This window comes from Schistocerca serialis, chromosome 4, assembly GCF_023864345.2.
Source record: "Schistocerca serialis cubense isolate TAMUIC-IGC-003099 chromosome 4, iqSchSeri2.2, whole genome shotgun sequence".
Taxonomy (NCBI): Eukaryota; Metazoa; Arthropoda; class Insecta; order Orthoptera; family Acrididae; genus Schistocerca; species Schistocerca serialis.
In genome coordinates, this window is record NC_064641.1 from 499,644,092 (window position 1) to 499,666,173 (window position 22,082).

At 42.6% G+C, this 22,082-nt stretch overlaps 1 protein-coding gene across 4 annotated transcripts in view; it reads right to left on the reverse strand.

The window, feature by feature from the left end:
• LOC126475225 (puromycin-sensitive aminopeptidase) overlaps positions 1 to 13,303 on the reverse strand; it is a 157,633-nt gene extending 144,330 nt beyond the window's left edge. The window contains exons 1-3 of one of the 4 annotated variants that reach the window (XM_050102898.1): positions 12,456 to 13,303; positions 12,119 to 12,360; positions 10,286 to 10,439 (exon numbers count right to left, since the gene is read on the reverse strand). In XM_050102898.1, coding sequence (XP_049958855.1) covers positions 10,286 to 10,439; positions 12,119 to 12,360; positions 12,456 to 12,914 — 855 coding nt within the window. In that variant the 5' untranslated portion in view covers positions 12,915 to 13,303. Of the gene's footprint in view, positions 1 to 10,088; positions 10,240 to 10,285; positions 10,440 to 12,118; positions 12,361 to 12,455 lie in introns of all 4 variants that reach the window. The other 3 variants (XM_050102896.1, XM_050102899.1, XM_050102897.1) reach the window with 3 other exon arrangements.
• Between the last annotated feature and the right edge of the window lie 8,779 nt (positions 13,304 to 22,082).

Sequence of the window (22,082 nt, forward strand, 5' to 3'; positions counted from 1 at the left end):
GCCAGAATCATTTTGTGGTGACTAAATCAGGCAGGTGTTTATGCCTGGGAGTCAGTTAAATACACCCCACTTAAATCATACTATCGCTGAGAAAGAGTTTGTTAGATTAGGGTGCATGTTGAGGTCAGCAACAGTGGTCCAGAGTGATATTCTCCAATGAATAGCACTTCATTGTGGCAAGTGATTCTGGCCATCAATAATGGTGGGGAAAGAGGGGAACACATTACATACAACATAATGTTCATGAACATCATCTGTATGGCCTAAGCATTATGGTGTGGGCAGGATATTATGCATAATGGCCGAACCCTGCTGCATGCATCTGTTGCGAGGTACTGTGACAGCACAGGAGTATTGCAGGGACATGAGTTTGGATTATGTCTGTCTGCTTAGGAGTATGGTACATCCCAACTTTCTGTTTATGGATGACAATGCCCACCCACACAGAACCACTGAGTTGTCTGGCACACTGCAAAGTGAAGATACTGAACAAATGGAATGGCCTGCATACTCCCTGGACCTAAACCGTGTGGAGCCTGCCTGGGATGTTCTTGGCAGGCATGTTTCTCAATGAACACCCCCTCTCCAACCTGTGCAAGAACTGAAAACCTCCTTAAGGGAAGAGAGGGACAGTATCGTCCAAAGACTCCTGAACAGTTTGGTAACCAGCATGAATACCTGGTCCAAAGTGTGCATTTGTGCATTCGTGCCTGAGAGTCCGATATCGACCTTTATATTGGGAATCTCACCTTCGTCAAACGAAAACATTACATATGTCTGCTATCCTGCTTTCCCACATGGTAAACCATACATTTTTCATTATCAACTTGCCACTCTACCTCTTTTATGTATGTAATGTTGTGCGTCATTAGGTGTGATAATTCCTATCCAGCAATGTCTCTGTTCCTTAGCAATTGTCAAGCAGTGTATAATGACGACTTTCCAGTCAGTATAAGACAAGGAGAAAAAGAAAAGTTCTCTTTGCTGGTGACTGCAATATTACTGTCACTGATAAAACACTAGAATTCCTAGTAGAGAAACAAATGAAATGACTGTGCAACGTACTTTGACTGATTGGTGGGTTGGTTTAAAGGAGAGAAAGAGAAAGATGGGGGGGGAGCAAAACTGCGAGGTCATCAGTCCCTTGTTCCCAGTAAAATAATTACACAAGGGAAAGAAGAAAAGAAAGGAGACATACAGCACAATAGCAGGAGAATGGAAGAACCGAAGAACGACAGAAGGACAACCAACACTACTATGGACAAAAAAAGGAAAAGAAAACTACGGAGAGAGCAAGAAACAGATAGAAGGGATAAAAACAAGAGAGCAGATGACCACGGCTGGCTGACCACGAGAATAAAAAGGAAATGCCAGCCACTCTACGACACATTAAAACATCCAGCCTAAAAGCATTAGAGTGAAGAACACAAGGGGACAAAGGACATGTGCGAAAACTTGTATGGAATGATGTAACCCACCGTCACTTATAAAACTTAAAACTAAACAAGCTGATGAGGCATTGTCAGCTAAAATTAATGGCAATGAGTACAGTAACTCAAGAGCCCATCGCAGGCAGATAAAGAAGGACGGCTCACTAAGATATGGGCCACTGCCAGGTGCCACACCGACAATGAGGTGGGTCATCATGGCACAGGAGGTAGCAGTGTGTCACCCAAGTGTGCCCAATGTGGAGCCGACAGAGAACCATAGAGTCCCTGCGAGAGGCCGGCGTGGAGGTCTTTCACACTTTCACTTTCATAGTCTCCTTAATGGCACACAGTTTGTTGTGCATACTGAGGTTATGCCATTCCATCTCCCAAATCCACAAACCTTGTGGTGTAGTACTGAACGCAGGTCAGTTGCAGAGAAGCCAATCTCCATAAGCGGTTTCTGCGTAGCCTGTTTGGCTAGCCTGTCGGCGTTCGTTGCCTGGGATTCCGACGCGACCTGGTGTCCAGACAAACACCACTGAGGGACTGGACCGTTCCAGGGAACAGATGGATTCCTGGATGGTCGCTACCAAAGGATGACGAGGGTAGCACTGGTCGACAGCTTGTAGGCTGCTCAAGAGTCAGTACACGAAGAAATTACTCCCCAGTGTATGGACAGATGTGCTCAAAAGCATGAGATAGCCACCAGCTCGGCAGTGAAAACACTGAAGCCATCAGGCAAGGAATGCTGTTCAATATGGCCTCCATGGACATATGCAAAGCCGGCATGATTACCAGCCATCAAGCCGTCGGTGTAAACAACTTCATGGCCTCGGTACATGTCAAGAATCTAGAGAAAATAGCAGCGGAGAGCCGTCCTTAGGGCCATGTGAAGGATCCAGGCGAAGCTGTGGCCTAGGTGTACACCATACAGTTGTATGTGAAAGGACCTCAAGTAGAGGTCGTAAAGGCAAGGACTCCACTTCAGAAAGAAGGGATAGGACACAAACTGCAAATGGCAGCCTGACCTGGGCCACTGATACGGGAGATGAACAGCCGTGGGTGAGAAAAGGAGACGGTAATTCAGATGTGCAGGAGAACTATGAATGTGTGCAACATAACTGGCCAGCAGTTGCACATGCCTAACCTGCAATGGAGGAACTCCGGCCTCCACTGGGACGCTGGTCACCGGACTCGTTCTAAAAGCTCCTGTCGCTAGGCGAATGCCAGAGTGGTGCACTGGGTCGAGTAAACGCAACGCTGAGGTCACCGCCGAACCATAAACCACACTCCCATAATCAAGGCAGGATTGAACAAAAGCTCTATAGAGCAGCAGCAGCATAGAGCAATCTGCATCCCAGTTGGTGTTGCTCAAGCAGTAGAGGGCACTGAGGTGCTGCCAGTACTTCCGCTTAAGCCGACAAAGGTGAGGGAGCAAAGTGAATCGGGGATCGAAAACCAGTCCTAAGAATCCACTACAGTGAGTGAATCGTCATTAAGGTAACGTTCTTGTTCCAGATGAACAATACAATTCCGACAGAAGTGCGTAACACACGACTGCGGTTGAAAACTGCGCCTTTTGGATGACTCCCAGTAGGCACCTCTCAGCAACTCCAGCACAATTGGAGCAGTACGAAATGCAGAAGTCCTCTGCCTATAGCCAAGGTGAGGTGGATGGCCCTACAGCTGCTGCTACACCATTAATGGCCACTAAAAATAGAGATACACTCAATACAGAGCCCTGCGGGACCCCATTCACCTGGATTTGGGGAGGGGTGGGGGACGGGGTGGGGGGGTGGGGGGGGGGGGGACTATGGGAGGCACCAACTTGGACACAGAATGTACAAAGTAACAGGAAGTTTTGGATAAAAATCAGGCCTCTGAGACCCCACTCGTGTAATGTGGCAAGGATATGATGTCACCAGGTCGTGTCATGTGCTTTTTGTAAATCAAAAAACACAGCAACCAGGTGTTAGTGTCTCGAAAAGGCTGTTCGGATGGCAGATTCTAGGGACACAAGATTATCAGTGATCGAGTGGTCCTGGCAGAAGCCGCCCTGACATGGAGCCAGTAGGTCACGTGACTCCAGGACCCAACCCAACCGCCAACACACCATACATTTCCGCAGCTTACAAAGAATGTTGGTGAGGCTGATGGGCTGACAGCTATCCACATCAAGCGGGTTTTTACTGGGTTTAAGCACCGGAATAATGGTGCTCTCCCGCCATTGCGATGGAAAGATGCCACCACACCAGATCCGGTTCAAGATGACGAGGAGATGCCACTTGCAGTCAGACGAGAGATGTTTAATCATCTGACTGTGGATCTGATCTGGCCCAGGAGCAGTGTCGGGGCAATGTCCACGGGCACTGAGGAGCTTCCACTCTGTAAATGGGGCTTTATAGGATTCACTGTGGTATGTAGTGAACTATAGGACTTTCCCTTCCAGCCACTATCTGAGAATGCGAAAGGCTGCGGGGTAATTCTCCGACCTAGAGGCTTGAGCATAGAGCTCAGCACAGTGCTTGGCAATCGCGATTGCATCGGTAGATAACAAGCCATTTATGTTAACACCGGGAACATCTGTTGGGGTCTGGTACCTGAAAACACATTTGATCCTTGTCCAGACTTGGGAAGGTGATGTATGGCACCCAATGGTCGAGACGTATCTCTCCCTACACTCCTGCTTCTGTTTGATAAGATGGAGAACGTGGGCACAGAGCCGTTTAAAGGCTATGAGGTGCTCCAGTGAAGGGTGCCACTTATGTCGCTGTACAGCTTGCCGACACTCCTTAATTGCTTCAGTGACTTCCAGCGACCACCAACGGACTGCTCTTCGCCGGGGCTACCCTAAAAAGCGAGGAATCGCGTTTTCTGCTGCAGAAAGGATTGTTGTAGTCACCTGCTCAACCATCCCATCGAAGTCCCCGTGGGGGGAGATTGAATGGTGACAGCAGAGGTCAAAGTTTTCCAGTCCACCTTGTTTAAAGCTTATCTGGGCAGGCGTCCGTGGGCCTGACACTGGGGCAGTGACAGGAAGCTGGGGAAGTGGTCACTACCACACAGGTCATCACATGCTCTCCAGTGGATTGATGGGAGGAGTCCTGGGCTGCAAATTGATAAATCAATGGCCGAGTAACTACCATGAGCCACACTGAAATGTGTGGCGGCCCCAATATTTAAGAGGCAGAGGTCGAACTGAGACAGTAAAGTTTTGACATCTCTGCCTCGGCCAGTAAGCACGGTGCCACCCCACAAGGGGTTATAGGTGTTAAAATCCCCCAAAAGTGGGAAAGGTTGGGGAGTTGATCAATCACTTCAGCTAATACACACAGGAGTACTGCACCATCTGGAGGAAGATATACATTGCAGACATGTATTTCCTGTGTCGTCCTCATTCTGACAGCCACAGCTTCAAGAGGAGTTCGAAGGGGCACAGTTTCACTTCAGACTGAGTTTAGGACATAAACGCAAACTCCACCTGACACTTAATTATAGTCGCTATGGTTCCTATAATATCCCTTACAGAGGGCATGGGTCCGCATTGCCAGGGACCAGGTTTCCTGGAGAGCAATGCAGATAGCAACTGTAAAACTTACCAGGTGCCTTAGCTCAGCCAGGCGGTGGAAAAAACTGCCGCAATTCCACTGGAGGATGACGTCATCGTGAGACTGGGAAGGCATGGAACATTCAATGAAGCAGTTTACACCTCAGGGTCATCTGCTGCCACCGACTTATTGCCTGAGCAGTCTACATCCATTGTGTCTGAGGGTCCGGTGAGATCTAAGCCCTCAGCGGACACCAGAATCTCCACCTGATCTGCAGACACAGGCAGGCAACAATGGTGGGGGTCACACCATAATTCCCTTGGTCTTGGGGGTCTTGTTTTTGGATTTCTCTCACTGCTCCTTGGGTTTCCCTGGCTGGGAGGACTTCACTGATCCAGTCTCCAGGACTGAGGACGAGTGTGAATCCCTATGACCAGCTGCTTTCGGGCTCTTCAGCCACTAGCGAATGTCTTTTTTCCCGCTAGCAGAAACCTGGAAAGGGACTGACCCAAGGGACCCCTTCCTAGTGAGGGGGCCCGAAGAAGACTTATGCTTCTCCAGTGCAGGAGTGCTTTAATGCTGTTGCAGATATAGCTCACAGTGGAATGATTCCGGTGGTCTGCATTGGCTGCTTTTATACTGAGCGCATGCCCTTGATTACATAAGAGTGCTGATAATGGACTTAGCCGCTGCGAGGGCCGGTGCGGGAACATTATCCCGTACGCTTGCTGTAGTCACACTAGCAGCATGCATACCCGCTGGCGAGCCGGCCCAAGCGGGTTGCATCATGCAGCCACGTAGGCGCTCAGTGGCCAACGCGGCACTATGTCTTCGATTTTTTTCAAATTGTTGCATCCTTGAGCCCTGTTCACCAGATGTACATCTAGCGATTGGCGGCTGACGCTACAGATCAGACTTTATTAATAAATATAGTAGAGGGTTACATCACCAGTTACAGTTACATTCTCAGCAAGTACACCAAGTCCTTTCATCCATAGATGTATTTTTTCATCATTACTAACTTTACAACAGGAACGGGAATACAATGCAAAAGGCATATTACTGTATACATAATTAGGTCTAGATTGGCTCTTAGCATCTATTCCACAATGCCAGGTCTAGTAAGTGATGACATCTCAGTCAGCGAATGATTCCAATCCAGGTAGAGAGGCATTCTCACATCGGACGATAGCGAGAGTAAACCATCCAGGTGGGGGGAGGGGAGGGGGGGGGGGGGGTGTTGCTCCCAAAGTAGGTGGTGCAGGAGCAACAGGAAGGGAAGTGCCCCTCACCATCACGGGGGCAGGTGTAGTCTTCCGGATCTGAGAGGTGACTGGGGTTGGCGGAGCTGATGGGGGCTAGAACTGTTGTAGCAGTGGCGCAAGACGATGTCACATGTACAGGATGTAGGTGCTCAAATTTCATCTTAGCCTCAGTGTAGGTCTGTCGGTCCAGGGTCTTGTACTCCATGATTTTCCTTTCTTTCTGGAGAATCTTGCAGTCAGGTGAGCAAGGCGAATGGTGCTCTCCACAGTTGACACAGATGGGAGGCGGGGCACACGGAGTATTGGGATGTGATTGGCATCCACAATCTCAACATGTGAAGCTGGAAATACAGCGGGAAGATATATGGCCAAACTTCAAGAATTTAAAGCACCGCATTGGAGGAGGGATATAGCACTTTACATCACAGTGGTAGACCAGCACCTTGACCTTCTCAGGTAATGTATCACCCTTGAAGGCCAAGATGAAGGTACTAGTGGCAACCTGATTATCCCTCAGACCCCGGTGGACATGCCAAATGAAATGTACACCTCGCCGCTCTAAATTGGCTTGCAGCTCGTCGTCAGACTGCAAAAGATGGTCCCTGTGAAATATGATACCTTCGGCCATATTTAAGCCCTTATGGGATGTGATGGTTACAGAAACATCCCCCAGCTTGTCACAAGTGAGTAACGCCCGTGACTGGACAGAGGATGCTGTTTTCATCAAAACTGACCCAGATCTCATTTTGGACAAGCATACCACCCCCAAACTTGTCCTTTAAACGCCCAACAAAAAACTGAGGCTTCATCATCATGAAAGAATCCCCATCAGCTCTCGAACATTTAAGGTACCAGGGCAAATAAGAACCGCGGCCATCCTTAGCCTGACATTCTTTCCATGGTGTGGCCAAGGAGGGGAACGATTTGGGGCCATACTTCAGTGAGTTGAATTGAGCCCATGATCACTTAGAGACTCCTGATGTTTGACCATCAGCAAGAGATTATGTACTACGCTTCATCATGTGTCATCCGCCCTGATGCCACCCGCTCCGACCAGAGAATGAGCATGGGTGCCACCCAGCCGCAGCAAAGGCCACATGGCAGGATGATCACTGCCGGGAGTCCCGATGCCCCAGGATGATGGCATCTACTCCTCGGCATATGTGGGGAGTTAACGGCACAGGTATCAGCAGTGCGATCCCTTTGTGGGCAGGGGGCTACAACCAACAGGCCCCACCACAACGGACTGGCTACCATGCAGGATATCAGGTGCAACCAAGAAAACAAGTCCATTATCATTGTCAGCATAGAAAACAATACTCCATAGTTGATGGAAAAATATGCACCCAGGAGGGTGACCTCGCCCAACAGCTCGAGAGTGAACAAAAGTCCAGATCCACAGCGATGAAGGATGCGATAGGTCTCAGTGCATGATGGCCATGATGCAGCATGTAAGGCGTCCTTCCCGAATTGGCTCGCTCTTCGGGAAAATTTTGAAAAATGGAGGTCGAATCCTACAGGGGACCATCACATAAAGGCCGAAACACGTGAGACTCCTTTTAGTCGCCTCTTATGACAGGCAGGAATACCTCGGGCCTATTCTAACCCCCAGACCCACACGGGGCAAACTAATTTTGAATTTAAAGAAAACAAACAATACGCATTTCAGCAAAAAGAGGGAAAACAAATTTGCCACATTAAGCATAGATGATAAACATGTAGGTTGTGTAGCAAACACAATGTTCTTAAGTGTGAATATTGATTGTCAAATAACACAGAATGAACACACAAAGAAACTGCCAAAAAGGATCTTATCAGCATGTTATGCTCTTAACACAAAACGACCTTTGGTGATGTACTATCTCATTTTTCTCTCCGTTCTTAGCAGTAGGACTTTTTCTTGGGATCAAAGACAGAAAATATTTACAATTTTTAAACTGAGGAAAAGTGGAAAAAATAACTTTATATACTTAATGCACCAAGTGAGTGCATCTAGTAATCTCTAGTGCATGTCAGGGAAAACATTATTAAGTATTTCACTAACAGTTCTATACATAATCATGGAACAATGGCCAGTCTGGACTTTTACTAAGGACAAACAAACAAAAAACCTAATACAGTATCTTCTACCAGGGAATAAAACTGTATAATAAATTTCCCAAGGAAATGGAAAATATTACTAAAATACATCTATTTAAAAAGGCACCAAAACAGATTTTACACATAATGCATACTACACAATTAAAGACTACTTAGAGCACTTGAGATTAGAGATCAATAATGAAAGGCGAGAACTACAACAACACCTTGCCACATTACAGTAGATGATCGCAAAATAATGTTGTTACAAAAAAATAATTAATCAAGATCTGAAGTGCAGGATAGTTATGTCTTGATATTCTCAAGAGTTCACCAAGTTCAATACCTCACTCATCATGGGGGGCAGACCCCGAAGGGGTGGGGTCATGTGGACTGAGGAGGACAAAGATATGCATTATACCTGATGCTTCCTCAAAAACTAAAATGATTGAGTAAACCACCCACCTGAGTAAGCTGTAACCACCAAGGTCAAGTTATCACCTCAATGTACATTGTACAACTATTGAACAAATTAATCTTGCTAGATTTAAGAAAGGTGTGATAGAAGCAGACCTTATTTTTTCACTACTGAGAAAAATCCTAAGAACTTCATTTTATAAATCCCCAAGACCTCTAAGCACGCAGTACTCTATGGCCAAATGAGCAATGTCCAAGTCCTTGGACAACTTCTGCCAACGATTACTGGAATACTGCATACAAGTAACCAACAGTTACACTAAGGAGTACGATTGTGTGCTTTGGAAGAGACTTTAGAAATGAAGAGTTTATACCCAAATTCATTTGGGCATTGGAGAATATGGAATAAAAATTTAAAATGAAAACTGTAGTGAAACATTTGCCAAAAGCCTTGAAATATTTTAACATTGGACTCATCTAAAGGGCATGAAGAGCTTCTATGGGAAAATATTTGGGAGGGTTGTATAGTAGTGAACAAAGAAGAGACGGAATGTACCGAGTAAAGAATCAGTTCTGATGACATAAAAAACAAAGGTGTACAACAGAGAAACTGAATCCCAAGGAGTATGAAAATACTGAAATCGGCCAATTCAAAAAACATTGCAGAAATGTAAATAGAGAAAAAGTGGAAAATGAGAAAAATAAAAACTCCATTAGCATTTCTACACATGGGGAACAAAACTGCAATCATTAGTATATCAAATTATAGTATATGGCAAAATTATCAATTTCTTAAAACTCTTTTCAAAACCAAAGTTCGTTTTGGAGGAAAAAAACGGTGAAATTTGTGGACAGCTTAAAGCTCGGGATCCAAGGTCACGAAAATCATAGTTTTTTTTACAGTGGCCTTTGAACAATTTCACCTCTTATCTCTATTTGCAAATTTCTGATGTACTAAATACACTATTGGATTGAAGTTGAAATACTGTTGAGTTTTTATACTGCTTAATTCTTCTGAAAAATCTCTGTTACTGGCAAAAATAAAATAATAAATTCTGCTGCTACAATCACTGATCCCCAACAGTAAAATGTAAATGCACGTCAGAATTACTTAAAGTAATTATGCTGGTTACATACAATTATCATAGACATTAAGCATAAGAAACATCTCCAATTTGTCTGGGAAACTGAAGCATAACAAAACATGAATGCAACACCCAAGCACCATGCAGAGACTTTAGCAATTTCACTAACTGTCTGTGGTACCATCTCTCACACAGTTTTACTATCCTAGATCAAAAGCAAGAAAATTAAATTTTATTTGCCAACTGAAAAACAGAGAAACTTACCATATTGGAAAGAGCAACCTTACTCTCTGGAACAACCAACGTGATGTTGAAAGTAGCCTTTATCGCAGGTTCATCCCAACATGGGAAGCATCGCCGAGCATCTGTGGCCTCAAACTGCGTGACACCTGCATAGCGCTCTTCGCCATCTGGGCTGCAAGCAGATATATAGGACCTTCACACTGAGTTTTGAGGCTTACCATATTTGAAAGCGCCACCAGCCCATCATCTTTTGGTATTGAAACAGCAACTGAGAAGCAGGCTTTCACTGCAGGCTCATCCCAGCAAGGGAACAAACGGCGAGCATCAGTTGGGCACAGCTGCGTCACCGCGGAGAATGCAGGTTCACCACATCTGAAGTTGTTTAGCTTTTAGAGCTAGTACTAAAAGACTACATTCTGAAAATTCTATGTCTCCTGGAACTTTTAGCTGTTCTGGCCAGATGCAAGAAACAATATTGATGGCTTAATGTTTACAGGCAAAAGGCTTTCAGATTAATTAATAAAGAAAAAAACTTAAAATAACTGAATTTGTGCAAGAGAATCAATACTTACAAGAAAACCTTTGGTATGAATAATGTGATAAGATAACACACCATCATAAAACTTTTCCACCTCTGACCAATTATGTTTACAACTGAATCATCTTTGCCTATGTCTTCTCATCATCCCTTTTGTTCATTGTAGTGTACACCTTTCAACTCTGCAAGCTGTTTCTAGCCCTACACAGCACTTATACGTATCATTCTCAACACACGGAGAACGGTTAAATTTAAGAACAATACACTAATCTGACACACAGCGCAGTAACAGTAACAAAAACTGGGAAAAAGGGATGGAACCAAACTTGGACTATTACATGTAGGCTATTGTGGCAAGTTCATTTAATTCTATGAAGATCACTCGCCCCCCTATTCTGTTACACACTGAGACTGACAAGAATTGGAAATGTGTCCATCTAAAATCTAAGGCTAAATCAATAAATTTACTCATACAGTATGTTACATACGAAGAGTTTTTGATTATATTCCATTGAAACACAAGATGCCCCAAATATTTATTAAGTTCTCCACAAAGTTAGTTATTATTTCAGAAGGAACAAAACTCTTAATTCATCAATTTTTGTTTATAATTCTTGACACTTTTACTCTGAACATTTCTTCATACACTCAAGAGCTATAAAAATAGGTAGCCTAATTATTGTTACCACCCAAATGAGTGGTGTGCTAAAGACATGCTTGATGTTAGACTGCTTAAAATACAGAATGTTTTCTTTTTATTGGCAAAGTCAGTACCCACCCCCTCCTCTTTTTAGAAAATAAACATGGGCATTGGGAAAAAACTCAGAATGTAACTTAGAAACAAATCTAACTGCAGGCTACAATCTATATAGTCAAGTACAGTAAATTCATAAACTGCACACTGTAAGACAATATGAATCCATCAAAAATTAAGGCTTCATGATACATCCTCCTTGGGCAACAGAGTTTTCTGCTTAGCCTACAACTTGACAGTACTCACAAAATTTCACATTACCAGCAAAATGTCTCACCTGCACATATCTAAAATTAAGGAAAAGTGCAAAATGAAGGAAGAAAAGAAAATGGAAGCTTAAGACTAACAGGCCATGTGTCGGATACTACCCTGCGCACACTGTTACTGGTATACAAATGAATACTTAATGGAACACAAATCTTCCAATTTAAATATATAGGCCTAACTAAAAGTAGGGCCATAGTATTACTTTTAATAACTTTTTCCATAAGATAAATAAATAAATTCAAGAACCATAATGAACTACTATACATTCTCTTGCCCAACATATTACTCTAATTGAAATGACATTGAACAGTACAGATGCATCTCAAGGAAGTCTATCTGTGGTGAGATTTCCTTGGCAATGATCACAAAACACCTGTCGTTAAAATTACAATTATATACATCCAAACTAAAACAGATAAAAGCATGGAAACACTGATAACCCACTATAAATATACAACATAATTTTTCTTTGAAATAAGAAAGTCACGTTACCTTACATATTTGCTCCTGTAAAATCCTTTCATTTTGTCGTTGATTTCCCCAGTAAAATCGAAAGCTAGTAATCCATTCCCCGCATGAAGGGGCTCAGGAAATGTCAATGTCAAAGTTTCATCCTCCACCGACAATGAGACGTCTGTAGGAACAATACTGTTACCAGTCGAAGTTGTGTATTCGACACTTTTAATTGTTAAATCTAAGGAATTCAGGACGATTTTATCCGTCACTGTTTTTACCTGAAGTAACAGAAAAATATATCAAAAGCACTATTATCCGAAACGATCCAATTTCATGTTTAATTATGTTACAAAACCACTTTTCGTTGACATACCTCAACTTCTATTGTTTCTTTCCCTTCAAACACTAATGTTTTCAGGTCAGGCTTCAGTATCAGATCGTAATGTTTTGGTACGACACACTTCGGTAGTCTCTCGAATGGTTTTGATTCGGGCATGTTTGTCGTGTGTATAAAACGCTTTCCAGTTGGTACAAAAAATGTTTCACTCACTATACTACAGCTATTTAGCGAATAACCTGCTAAATGACGACCGAAACTGCTTACGAAATCTTCACTTAAATAATATGCTCTCTTCAAGCGGTGACCGCAATTACCCCTCCAAGCCCCAACCCACGGGAGTGAAGTTATACCACTGACACGTATATCAGTAGGTCTAAGCCAGTTTTCCTGCCCCGACAGAAGATAACGGTAACAGCACAGTCCGTGCCCAACTAAAACCGGTTCTCTGGTCCGTCGTATACAACGACAAAGTGTTCTTCCAGTCCAGAACATAAATCGAGCAACGAATAAGTAAACTGAAATTCGCGAATAGAGTTTTAATGGCCTCTAATCAAATAAAGATGAAAGTGTTCGAAAAACAATACATTCACTTTTCTATTCGCTTTTCAACCAAGAAAATACGCCGGTGAACAGTTAACAGACAAGAATATGTAAATAAATACTAGTCTGTGTTATGTGCCACTGGCGCTAAACTCTGAGATGTGTATGATGATTCTGCATGTTTTCGGCAACTTACGAAACAAAACACGCTCGCTTAGCGTTTTCGTTTATATAGCTACCGCTCCCCATTGAGATATTAATATATCGGTACTTATGTAATTCACAACAAAAACGGTTATCACAATTAAAAGAAAAATGTCTTGCGAACAATTCCTCTGTCTCGCTATTACTCAGTTTGACTGGAAACAAGTTAGCATCAACGCGAATGTGTGCTACACTGTTGTAAACATGGGCGATTTGAACTGTAAATTGTGGGGTTGTTAACCAGTAGCTGTACTGTAGCTTATGCTGTTAAGCACAGCCTTGAGCTACAAATCCAGTGGCGTGTATATGGAGTCACGATTCTAATACCGGGTGCGCTAATCTTTCGTAAATAAAATAATCGTATTTTTTCCAACAAAATTTTGTTTTTCAAGCTTAGAGATATTTTCACACGAAAACAGACCATATAATGAGAGAAGAAATAAGCAGATTTTATTTCTGGTAATAGTTGTCCTCTTCTATATTACTGCGCGAACAGCTGTTATGTCAACGACTTGTCGTCAGTACTGCACGTGCTGCGCGCTGTGTTGCTTCGTCCTTGAGCGGTATACCGTTAGATCAACGAACCTGAGAAGAATGAACGAAGTGAAACAGGATAAGATAGTCATCGGTCTTCCAGAAATTACAGTACAGCCGTTGCCTTCACGTTTCAGGCTGATTCATGAACACAGTTACGAAAACTTGTCATTTATCCCAAGTACAATGGACGACCATAGGGAAGTCGTTTAGTTTTGCATTCCCTTCAAAAGTACACAAAATCTCCACCTGACAGTTGTAATTAGTGCTATAATTCGTTAGCGTCGGTACTAAACAAGCAGAGAAATGCGTGCTTTAGTCGATACAGCACTGGTGTGGATAAACTCATGTACTGATTGTGCCACCGCCACTTTCACGTCTATAAGAATATAGGCCAACGGGCAGCGAAGCCATTAAGGACAATTACTAGTTCATTCAGTAAACTGTGGAAAAATTTGATAGGGATACTCATTCGGCGAATCTGATTTAGACTTCACGCGCTTTCCCTACATTCCTCCTGTAAAATGCCAGGATAGGTCTCACTGTATGGCTACAGCCGATTACCTATCCTTGTCAGTCTAGATTTTGAGTGTGTATCTGTGAATAGTGTTTCTTGTTCTTGTAATACTACAGCATGTTCAACATCCTTGTAAATGTGATCCATGGATGACTACCCTACTCTACTACTAACACATCCCATCTCGTTTACAAGACCTAGCACCAATGGGCGTTCGCTAGGGTGTGAAGGGGGGGAAGGGGAGTTGGTGGAAGAGAGAAGTAAAGGACAAATTTGCCCCCTCCTAGAATATAGAGTAACGACGTTTTATTGATCACAGAATCTTACGCATTTCTATAAATTATTATGATTCTACTAACTTACTAAACTTTTTTGCACTGCCGAGCGCGATGGCCAATAACTGCCTTTAGCAATCGCTAATTAACTATAGTTTTTTCGGTTCGTCACGCTGCTCATGAGAAATTGTTTTTCCTCAGCATGAAGGTGGTTTCCGCTCCGTGCCGCAGTCACGGCAGCTGCGAATCTTTGCGGAACATTGCCAAAATAGCAACTCCAATATTTTCTCTTTGGCTTCCTGCAAAAGCCGTTAATGAGCTAAAGAAAGGGATCCTTCCAACATCTTGACGCAAGAATTTTGATGACAGCTCACAGCATGAAAAAACATGACTGCAGTTACACCGACATTCGTCCTAAATTCCCCTACTGCACAACTTAATCATAGATGTAGTCCTGAAGTGAGGGAAAAAAGTGTGACATTTCAAGGTCAAAAAATGTGTACACAGGGGTTCCTCGATGGTAAAACTACGTTAACTTAGTGCACGAAAAAAAACAGTGAACTGTACTTGCTTAGCTAGCCGTCCAAAATAGTGTGAAAACAGTCAGCCCCGATACTACGGGACAGTTTTCCCATTTATAAATTATGGGATGGAATTGTAGAGTTGTGCTGCCGATGTGCGTTTGAACAGAATACTAGAACTACAAAAGCGAGCTGTTAGGCTGCTACATAGGCTGGTGAATAGGGAGACATGTCGAGATGCTCTTTCCAAAACTAGGGTAGGTGGGGTAGCCCCATGTGGGGTAAAAACCCGTACCGAATCTGAATCACCCGCCATCGATTCAGGAGCTGACTACACGCGGCGGGTTTGTCTTATTGTAACTTCTGTACCGTTACAGTTCATCCTGACAAGTCGCTCCAGAGATGAGAAAATGAGGTAAGTCTGTTTTCCTATTACTATATGAAATTTTTCTCATTTTTTAATTGAACCTTGTACAATGTAGGATTTGAAAAGAAGAATCAACGAATTACTGGAAGTTGCGCATTTAATTTTTACTTTCACATTAAATAATCATTCTAGTTAGTACCCAAAATCAAAATGGTGCATTTGTCAGAAAATGGCGAAATAGGACAAGTCTCAGCGGCATTTTGGGGTAAAAGTCATCAGTTCCAACTATGTGAAGACAATTATTCAGTGCCACGCAAAAAATGACATTCAGCCCACACTGCGTGAGATTATCTCACCTGGAGATATAATTCCGACGTCTAAAATAAAAATTAAGAGGAAACGTTCTGGCGAATATTGAAATCTGTGCTTCTAACGTCGACACCCATTAAAGAACGAATGGTAGAAGAATTCATGAGAAAAACGCTTGTTATTGAGAAGGAAAAACGTGCTAAGGAAAGAAAAAAGCGTGCTAAAGAAACAGAACAATATGAGCTGGATTTCACATCAACGCAAAAAGGGAAGAAAGCAGGTGAAAAAGCCAGCTGATTATTCTGCAGTCAGTTTCAGACTTCACAGTTCATGAGAGTAATTCATATGTAGATATGTACTTGCTACTAGGTGAGGAAGTATCTGAAGAAGAGAAAAAAGAGCCTGGGACTTCAAGGAAGAATCAGATTAGCCCCTCCCTCACGAAGGTGTGTTTTACAAAAATCTTACAGAGGCCCAAAAATTTATTAAGACAAAGGAAGAGTCATTCGTTGGCACTGACAATGTTATGATGAAACTGTAGAAACCTACAAGAATCAACATAGTATGGTTCCATAAACTAATAACTTTTTAAGAGGACCTAACAAAGTATACTGTTTATTAAGTACCTAGACAGCTTAGCCTCAGTCAATGAGCTCTTACAAGTTACACTACTAAAGCTCCTTCTGTGGAGAACAAAGTATTATTTTTGTACAAGTACTTTTAAGCACTAAGTTCATAATTATATTTAAATTAAATATTGTGTTGGGCAACTTGGCTATAATAAAAGAATGTTACAAAGAGTTATTTCAAATGATTTGATTATGCAGTCATCCTTTTTTATTCACATTTATCTCAAATGGAGCAAAGACCTTCACTGCCAGCTTTACCCCATTTTGGGAGTAAAACACTGCAGCTTTTTTTCGCTAAATTGTAAATTTTTATGTCATTATTAATCGGAAAGAGGTGGAATTTGGATGGATTATAATTAACAATCCAATCTATGACTTCATTTTCAAATCACAGCAAACTTCACTCCTCGTTGACCACAGTGTAAGAAAAACTGAAAATTCTGGGATGTTACCTCCTCGTACCATAAGTATCTCATTGTGTTCTCCATATATTATATACAGATTTGCAACTTTTCTTGTAAAACCCATATATTAGTGGCTCAGTGAGGTACCACAATTGCCAGTGTCCATACGGGGACGTTCTGGGGATGCATTTAATCAAAATTAAAATCTTTCCTTGTATATAAATGTCCGTATTCACTGAAAAAATTCTGAGCAGTATGTCTTAGAGACAGGTCATTTGCTGTCTCTGTTCAGGAAAACTAAGATGTGCTATACTAAAGCCTAACAAAGGTCCCTAAAATGAAAACATCTGGTCCGTATTGTTGCATCCAAGCTCCTGGAGTGGCTCATTCATACTGTAATCTGCTTGACCTCAACAAACGTGTCCCCACATTGCAATTTGGGTTTAGACCAGGAAGAGGATGTGAGGAACAGATGCTAACAATAGCAACTCATATCAAAAACGGCTTTGAGAGGAAGATAAATATGGGGGGGAGGGGGGGGGGAGGGGTATTCTTAGATCTAACTGCAGCCTGTGATATCGCCTGGCGTGACAACTCCCGCTCAAGTTCATCAGTGTCATTTCATGTCAGAAACTAAGAACTTTAATTGGCAACACGCTGAACCATGGGTACTTCCAGGTTTTCTCAGAAAACTCTAAAGGTAGAGTTCATAAAATAAGTGATCATACTGCTGTTTTCTTTCCGAGCTGCGTTAAGACTAGTAGGGCTTGCCATTTTACACTGGTATACAAAATTGAACTTTCTAAAATTTCAAGCACCAAATTTGGTTATCCCCATGTTTTGACCTGCTGAACATGCATCTAGCACTGGTTTTCCCACATCAGCCACAGTTTTTGTGTAAATAGTGCTAGTCACTATCTAATTGTATTCAGTTTTTGTGTTGTTGCGATCAGAAGAGTCATTATAACAGAAGGACAAATGGAACCTGGTTGGAAGACTGTAGCAACGTTCCACCACTTCACATAAAATTTGGCCTTATGAAATCGTTTGTTGTTGTAGTGGACAATCGTGGACCTGATTTTATGTACTTACTTCAGAAATACCCTGTGTCGAGTGAAGCCAAAGTGAATGCCGGTGTGTTTGTAGGCCCTCAAATTAGCTTATTCACGATTCTGATTTTATCAACACAAAGAGCATGAAATGCTAATGAAATATGTTTTCATACATACCTAAATTATTTTTGAACGTTTGATGCGCCTCTTATATGCGGCGCTACTATACTGAGAGAACTCCAGCAGTCCAGTTCAAGAGGGCTCAAAGCTGTGATAAAATCAGAATCGTGAATAAGCTGTCTAATGTGAAGGCCAAAAAACACACCTGCATTCACTTTGGCTTCACTTGACACAGGGAATTTCTGATGTAAGTACGTAAAACCAGGTCCACGATTGTCCATTACAACAACAAACGACTTCATAAGTCCAAATTTTATGTGAAGTGGTGGAACGTTGCTACATTCTTCAAACTAGGTTCCATTTACCCTTCTGTTATAATGCCTCTTCCGATCACAGCTATCCCATTAGCAAAGAAAACAACACTGCTCTGTATACCCAGACTGTAATCCTGTAAGTATCCCAATTAGGAATTACTCTGAAGTCAGTGCTAGTCACTATCTAATTGTATTCAGTTTTTGTGTTGTTGCGATCAGAAGATTCATTATAACAGAAGGACAAATGGAACCTGGTTGGAAGACTGTAGCAACGTTCCACCACTTCACATAAAATTTGGCCTTTTGAAATCGTTTGTTGTTGTAGTGGACAATCGTGGATCTGATTTTATGTACTTACTTCAGAAATACCCTGTGTCGAGTGAAGCCAAAGTGAATGCCGGTGTGTTTGTAGGCCCTCAAATTAGCTTATTCACGATTCTGATTTTATCAACACAAAGAGCATGAAATGCTAATGAAATATGTTTTCATACATACCTAAATTATTTTTGAACGTTTGATGCGCCTCTTATATGCGGCGCTACTATACTGAGAGAATTCCAGCAGTCCAGTTCAAGAGGGCTCAAAGCTGTGATAAAATCAGAATCGTGAATAAGCTGTCTAATGTGAAGGCCAAAAAACACACCTGCATTCACTTTGGCTTCACTTGACACAGGGAATTTCTGATGTAAGTACGTAAAACCAGGTCCACGATTGTCCATTACAACAACAAACGACTTCATAAGTCCAAATTTTATGTGAAGTGGTGGAACGTTGCTACATTCTTCAAACTAGGTTCCATTTACCCTTCTGTTATAATGCCTCTTCCGATCACAGCTATCCCATTAGCAAAGAAAACAACACTGCTCTGTATACCCAGACTGTAATCCTGTAAGTATCCCAATTAGGAATTACTCTGAAGTCAGCACAGTTTTGCCACTTGTGGATGTTATATCGAATTTTATACAACAAAAGTTCCACACGGCTGTATGTTTCCTTCAAAATAGTGGCATAAGCTACAGGAATAAGAGGATATACACTACTACTGTGAAGGAACACCGCTATGAGGCTAGTTTTGGAGCCATCAACTAATTGTCGCCATTCTGCTGATATGTGTTTCATTCCCATAGCACTAAACAGACCGTTGACGTCATTGCAGTAACAGGATGAGTCTCCCACATCAAAGAATGTTGCGAAGGCATCCTGATGATGTTGAAAGAAACAAACCGTAGTATCTTTGTCTAGTAAATTCTACTATTTCAGACCGAAAAATTCAGCCTTTGCCTTAGAACGATTCAGGTCCCTAACAAATGGTCGAGATCATTTTGTGTCAGGAGATCTGGCATCATTTCTTTGTAATCAAAATTGAAGCTTGCAATCTCCACATCTGTAAGTAGTAGGGCAAAGTTCATTCTATCCCACTCTGCATTATTGCCAAATTTATTCAAGATGGTGGATACAAAATGGCGGCCATAGATGTGGCAGGTCATTTGGGCTAACTCCACTAACCTAACCCCCTCATCCCCCCTCGTCCCTCTCCACCCCGTCCCCCTCACGAAAATAGTGGGAAAAAGGCCACTTGAGCTACCTCCACTAACCTAAGAAAATGGTGGAAAAATATGGTGGGAAAAATGGCGGGGAAATAGGTCAGTTGGGCTACCTAAGCCATCCAACCACCACCTCTTCCTTGGAATTGGAAGGAAAAGGGTTCACTCTTTGCTGGGCTGCTGGATAGGTTGGACGTAAGTCTTTATTTTGTGTGCATTGTTTATTTAAACAGTTTGAGTTGTCATAGGCAGTAGCTCCATCCAGTGTATTCACCATGAGGTCCAGAGTCCCACTGACCTAGTTCACAGTACCATCACCAGAGGGCGCTGTTGTCCCTCCCCCTCTCCCCTCCTATGATGTAATCAAAGATGGCAGTCTGGGGAAAAATAGCGGGAAAATGACTCAGTCTGTGTCCAGCTGCCAGAGAGAAAGGAGAGTACTTTATTTATTTTCAGTGGGAATCTGGAACAGTTTATTTAGGGGGTGGATTTCATGTAGTTTATTTATTATGCTGATAGAAAACACTTGCCCCGACATGCTTGGGTTCACAGTACTTAGCCTACAGACCTGCAGACTACTCCTAAGTTACTTAAATAATGCTGTACACTGATGTACAGGCACATTCACTATTTGTAAAATTTTCAAACTAATACACATATAATGCTCTGCAAACACGATCACAAAGCTTAAACAGCCGAAATAATGCAGTGCACAAACACTTATTGCATGTAAAAAGGCCTTCAAACCATCGTTAAGAAATTCGACTGCGGCATATCAGCGATCTGTCCCCTACGGAGACCCAAGTCGCACACGCCGGGGCGGCGCGCGAACGTCTGGAAATGGTAGTAAGGTATGTACCGGGCCACCATGGCTGGTGCATTGATTCACCACCTTTGTATCTGTAGGTCCAGCACCAGCCTAACTACTGAGCAAGATGATTTCCTAGCGACCCACACTCACAAGCATGGCTGAAAGGTTGTCAGTGTTATTTATACTGACGTTTCATGTCTACGTAAATGACAGCGAAGTCTCCCTCTGGACATGCTATAGAAATCTTTTGCACTGCTTTCAGAAACTGCTTACGAAAATACCCCAGAATAACACAGGATGCATTCTTCTTAGTGATCATAACAAGACAGTCCGTCCATTGCATATCAGCCCCTTCCTGTAAATCGTAAAGTGCCACAGAAACAGTTAACAATCACTTTTGTTGGAAGAACTTACATGATGTCTCAGCTTATCTGCATGGAAATTCTTGTCCTAACAGGACTGCCTGTTCAAAACATGGGTCAGCACACGTTACTAACGTCTGTGATGACCTGCAATGACGCACAGTTAAAAGGTTGTCGGTGTTATGCAGACATCTCATGTCAATGTAGCTGACAGCCAAATCTCCCTCTGGACAGACACACACTATAGAAATGTTTTGCACTGCTTTCAGAAACTGTTTCTGAAAGTATCTCGAAATACACTGAATGCATTCTTCCTGATGGTCCAAACAAGGCACCCCATCAATCACGTATTACCCTTCCCAGAAATCGTGCCATCCTGCTTTCAACAAACATCTCAGAAATTGTTCTCGCCGCTAAAAGCCTTCAACATGTTTGTGCTTGCTTGCGAAAACACTGTTAATCATAAAGGCATTCTTGTTATTTGGAGGGACAGCATCCAGTCAGAGATGGTTGGTCTGCTTCAACTTGCCTCTGAATGCTCGAATAAAGAAGACATCACATTATTCTCAGAACTTTCCTTAGATCCCTTTCCCCATTTTCTTTGAACCAGTCTGTAGAGGCTCCTATGTCCTGCACAAAAGATGTCTTATGAACGAATGGAACATTCTGATTGGGTCTTACTGAAATTACCTACCAAACTGCTGCTGCTGGTGTGAGAGCACTGTCCACCATTCTTTCCTGCAGACAGACCAATTACGAGACTTTCAGCAGCAAAACTGTTTTCTACAGATCGAAAAAAAATGTACAGCAGCCATATTGCACTGACAGTTAAACCTGCAAAAGTGGCCTACAGATCGTGAAGTATGGAAAGACAGTTCCTCAATTACAGCACTCTGCTAAGCAAAGCTTGAATTTTTTTTTTCGTTCTGAAGCCCACCACATTAGTAATGCTGCCGGTGTGGGAGCACTGTCTGCCATTTAGTGCAGACGAAATTTTCAGCACAAAACAATTTTGTACAGATCGCCATAAACTGACAGTTAAACCCAGCAAAAGTGATCTTTATATCATGAAATACAGGAAGACGCTTCCTCAATTACTCTGTTCTGCCAATGATGACGAAAGCTTGAATATTTAAGCGCGAAACCGATCTCCAACC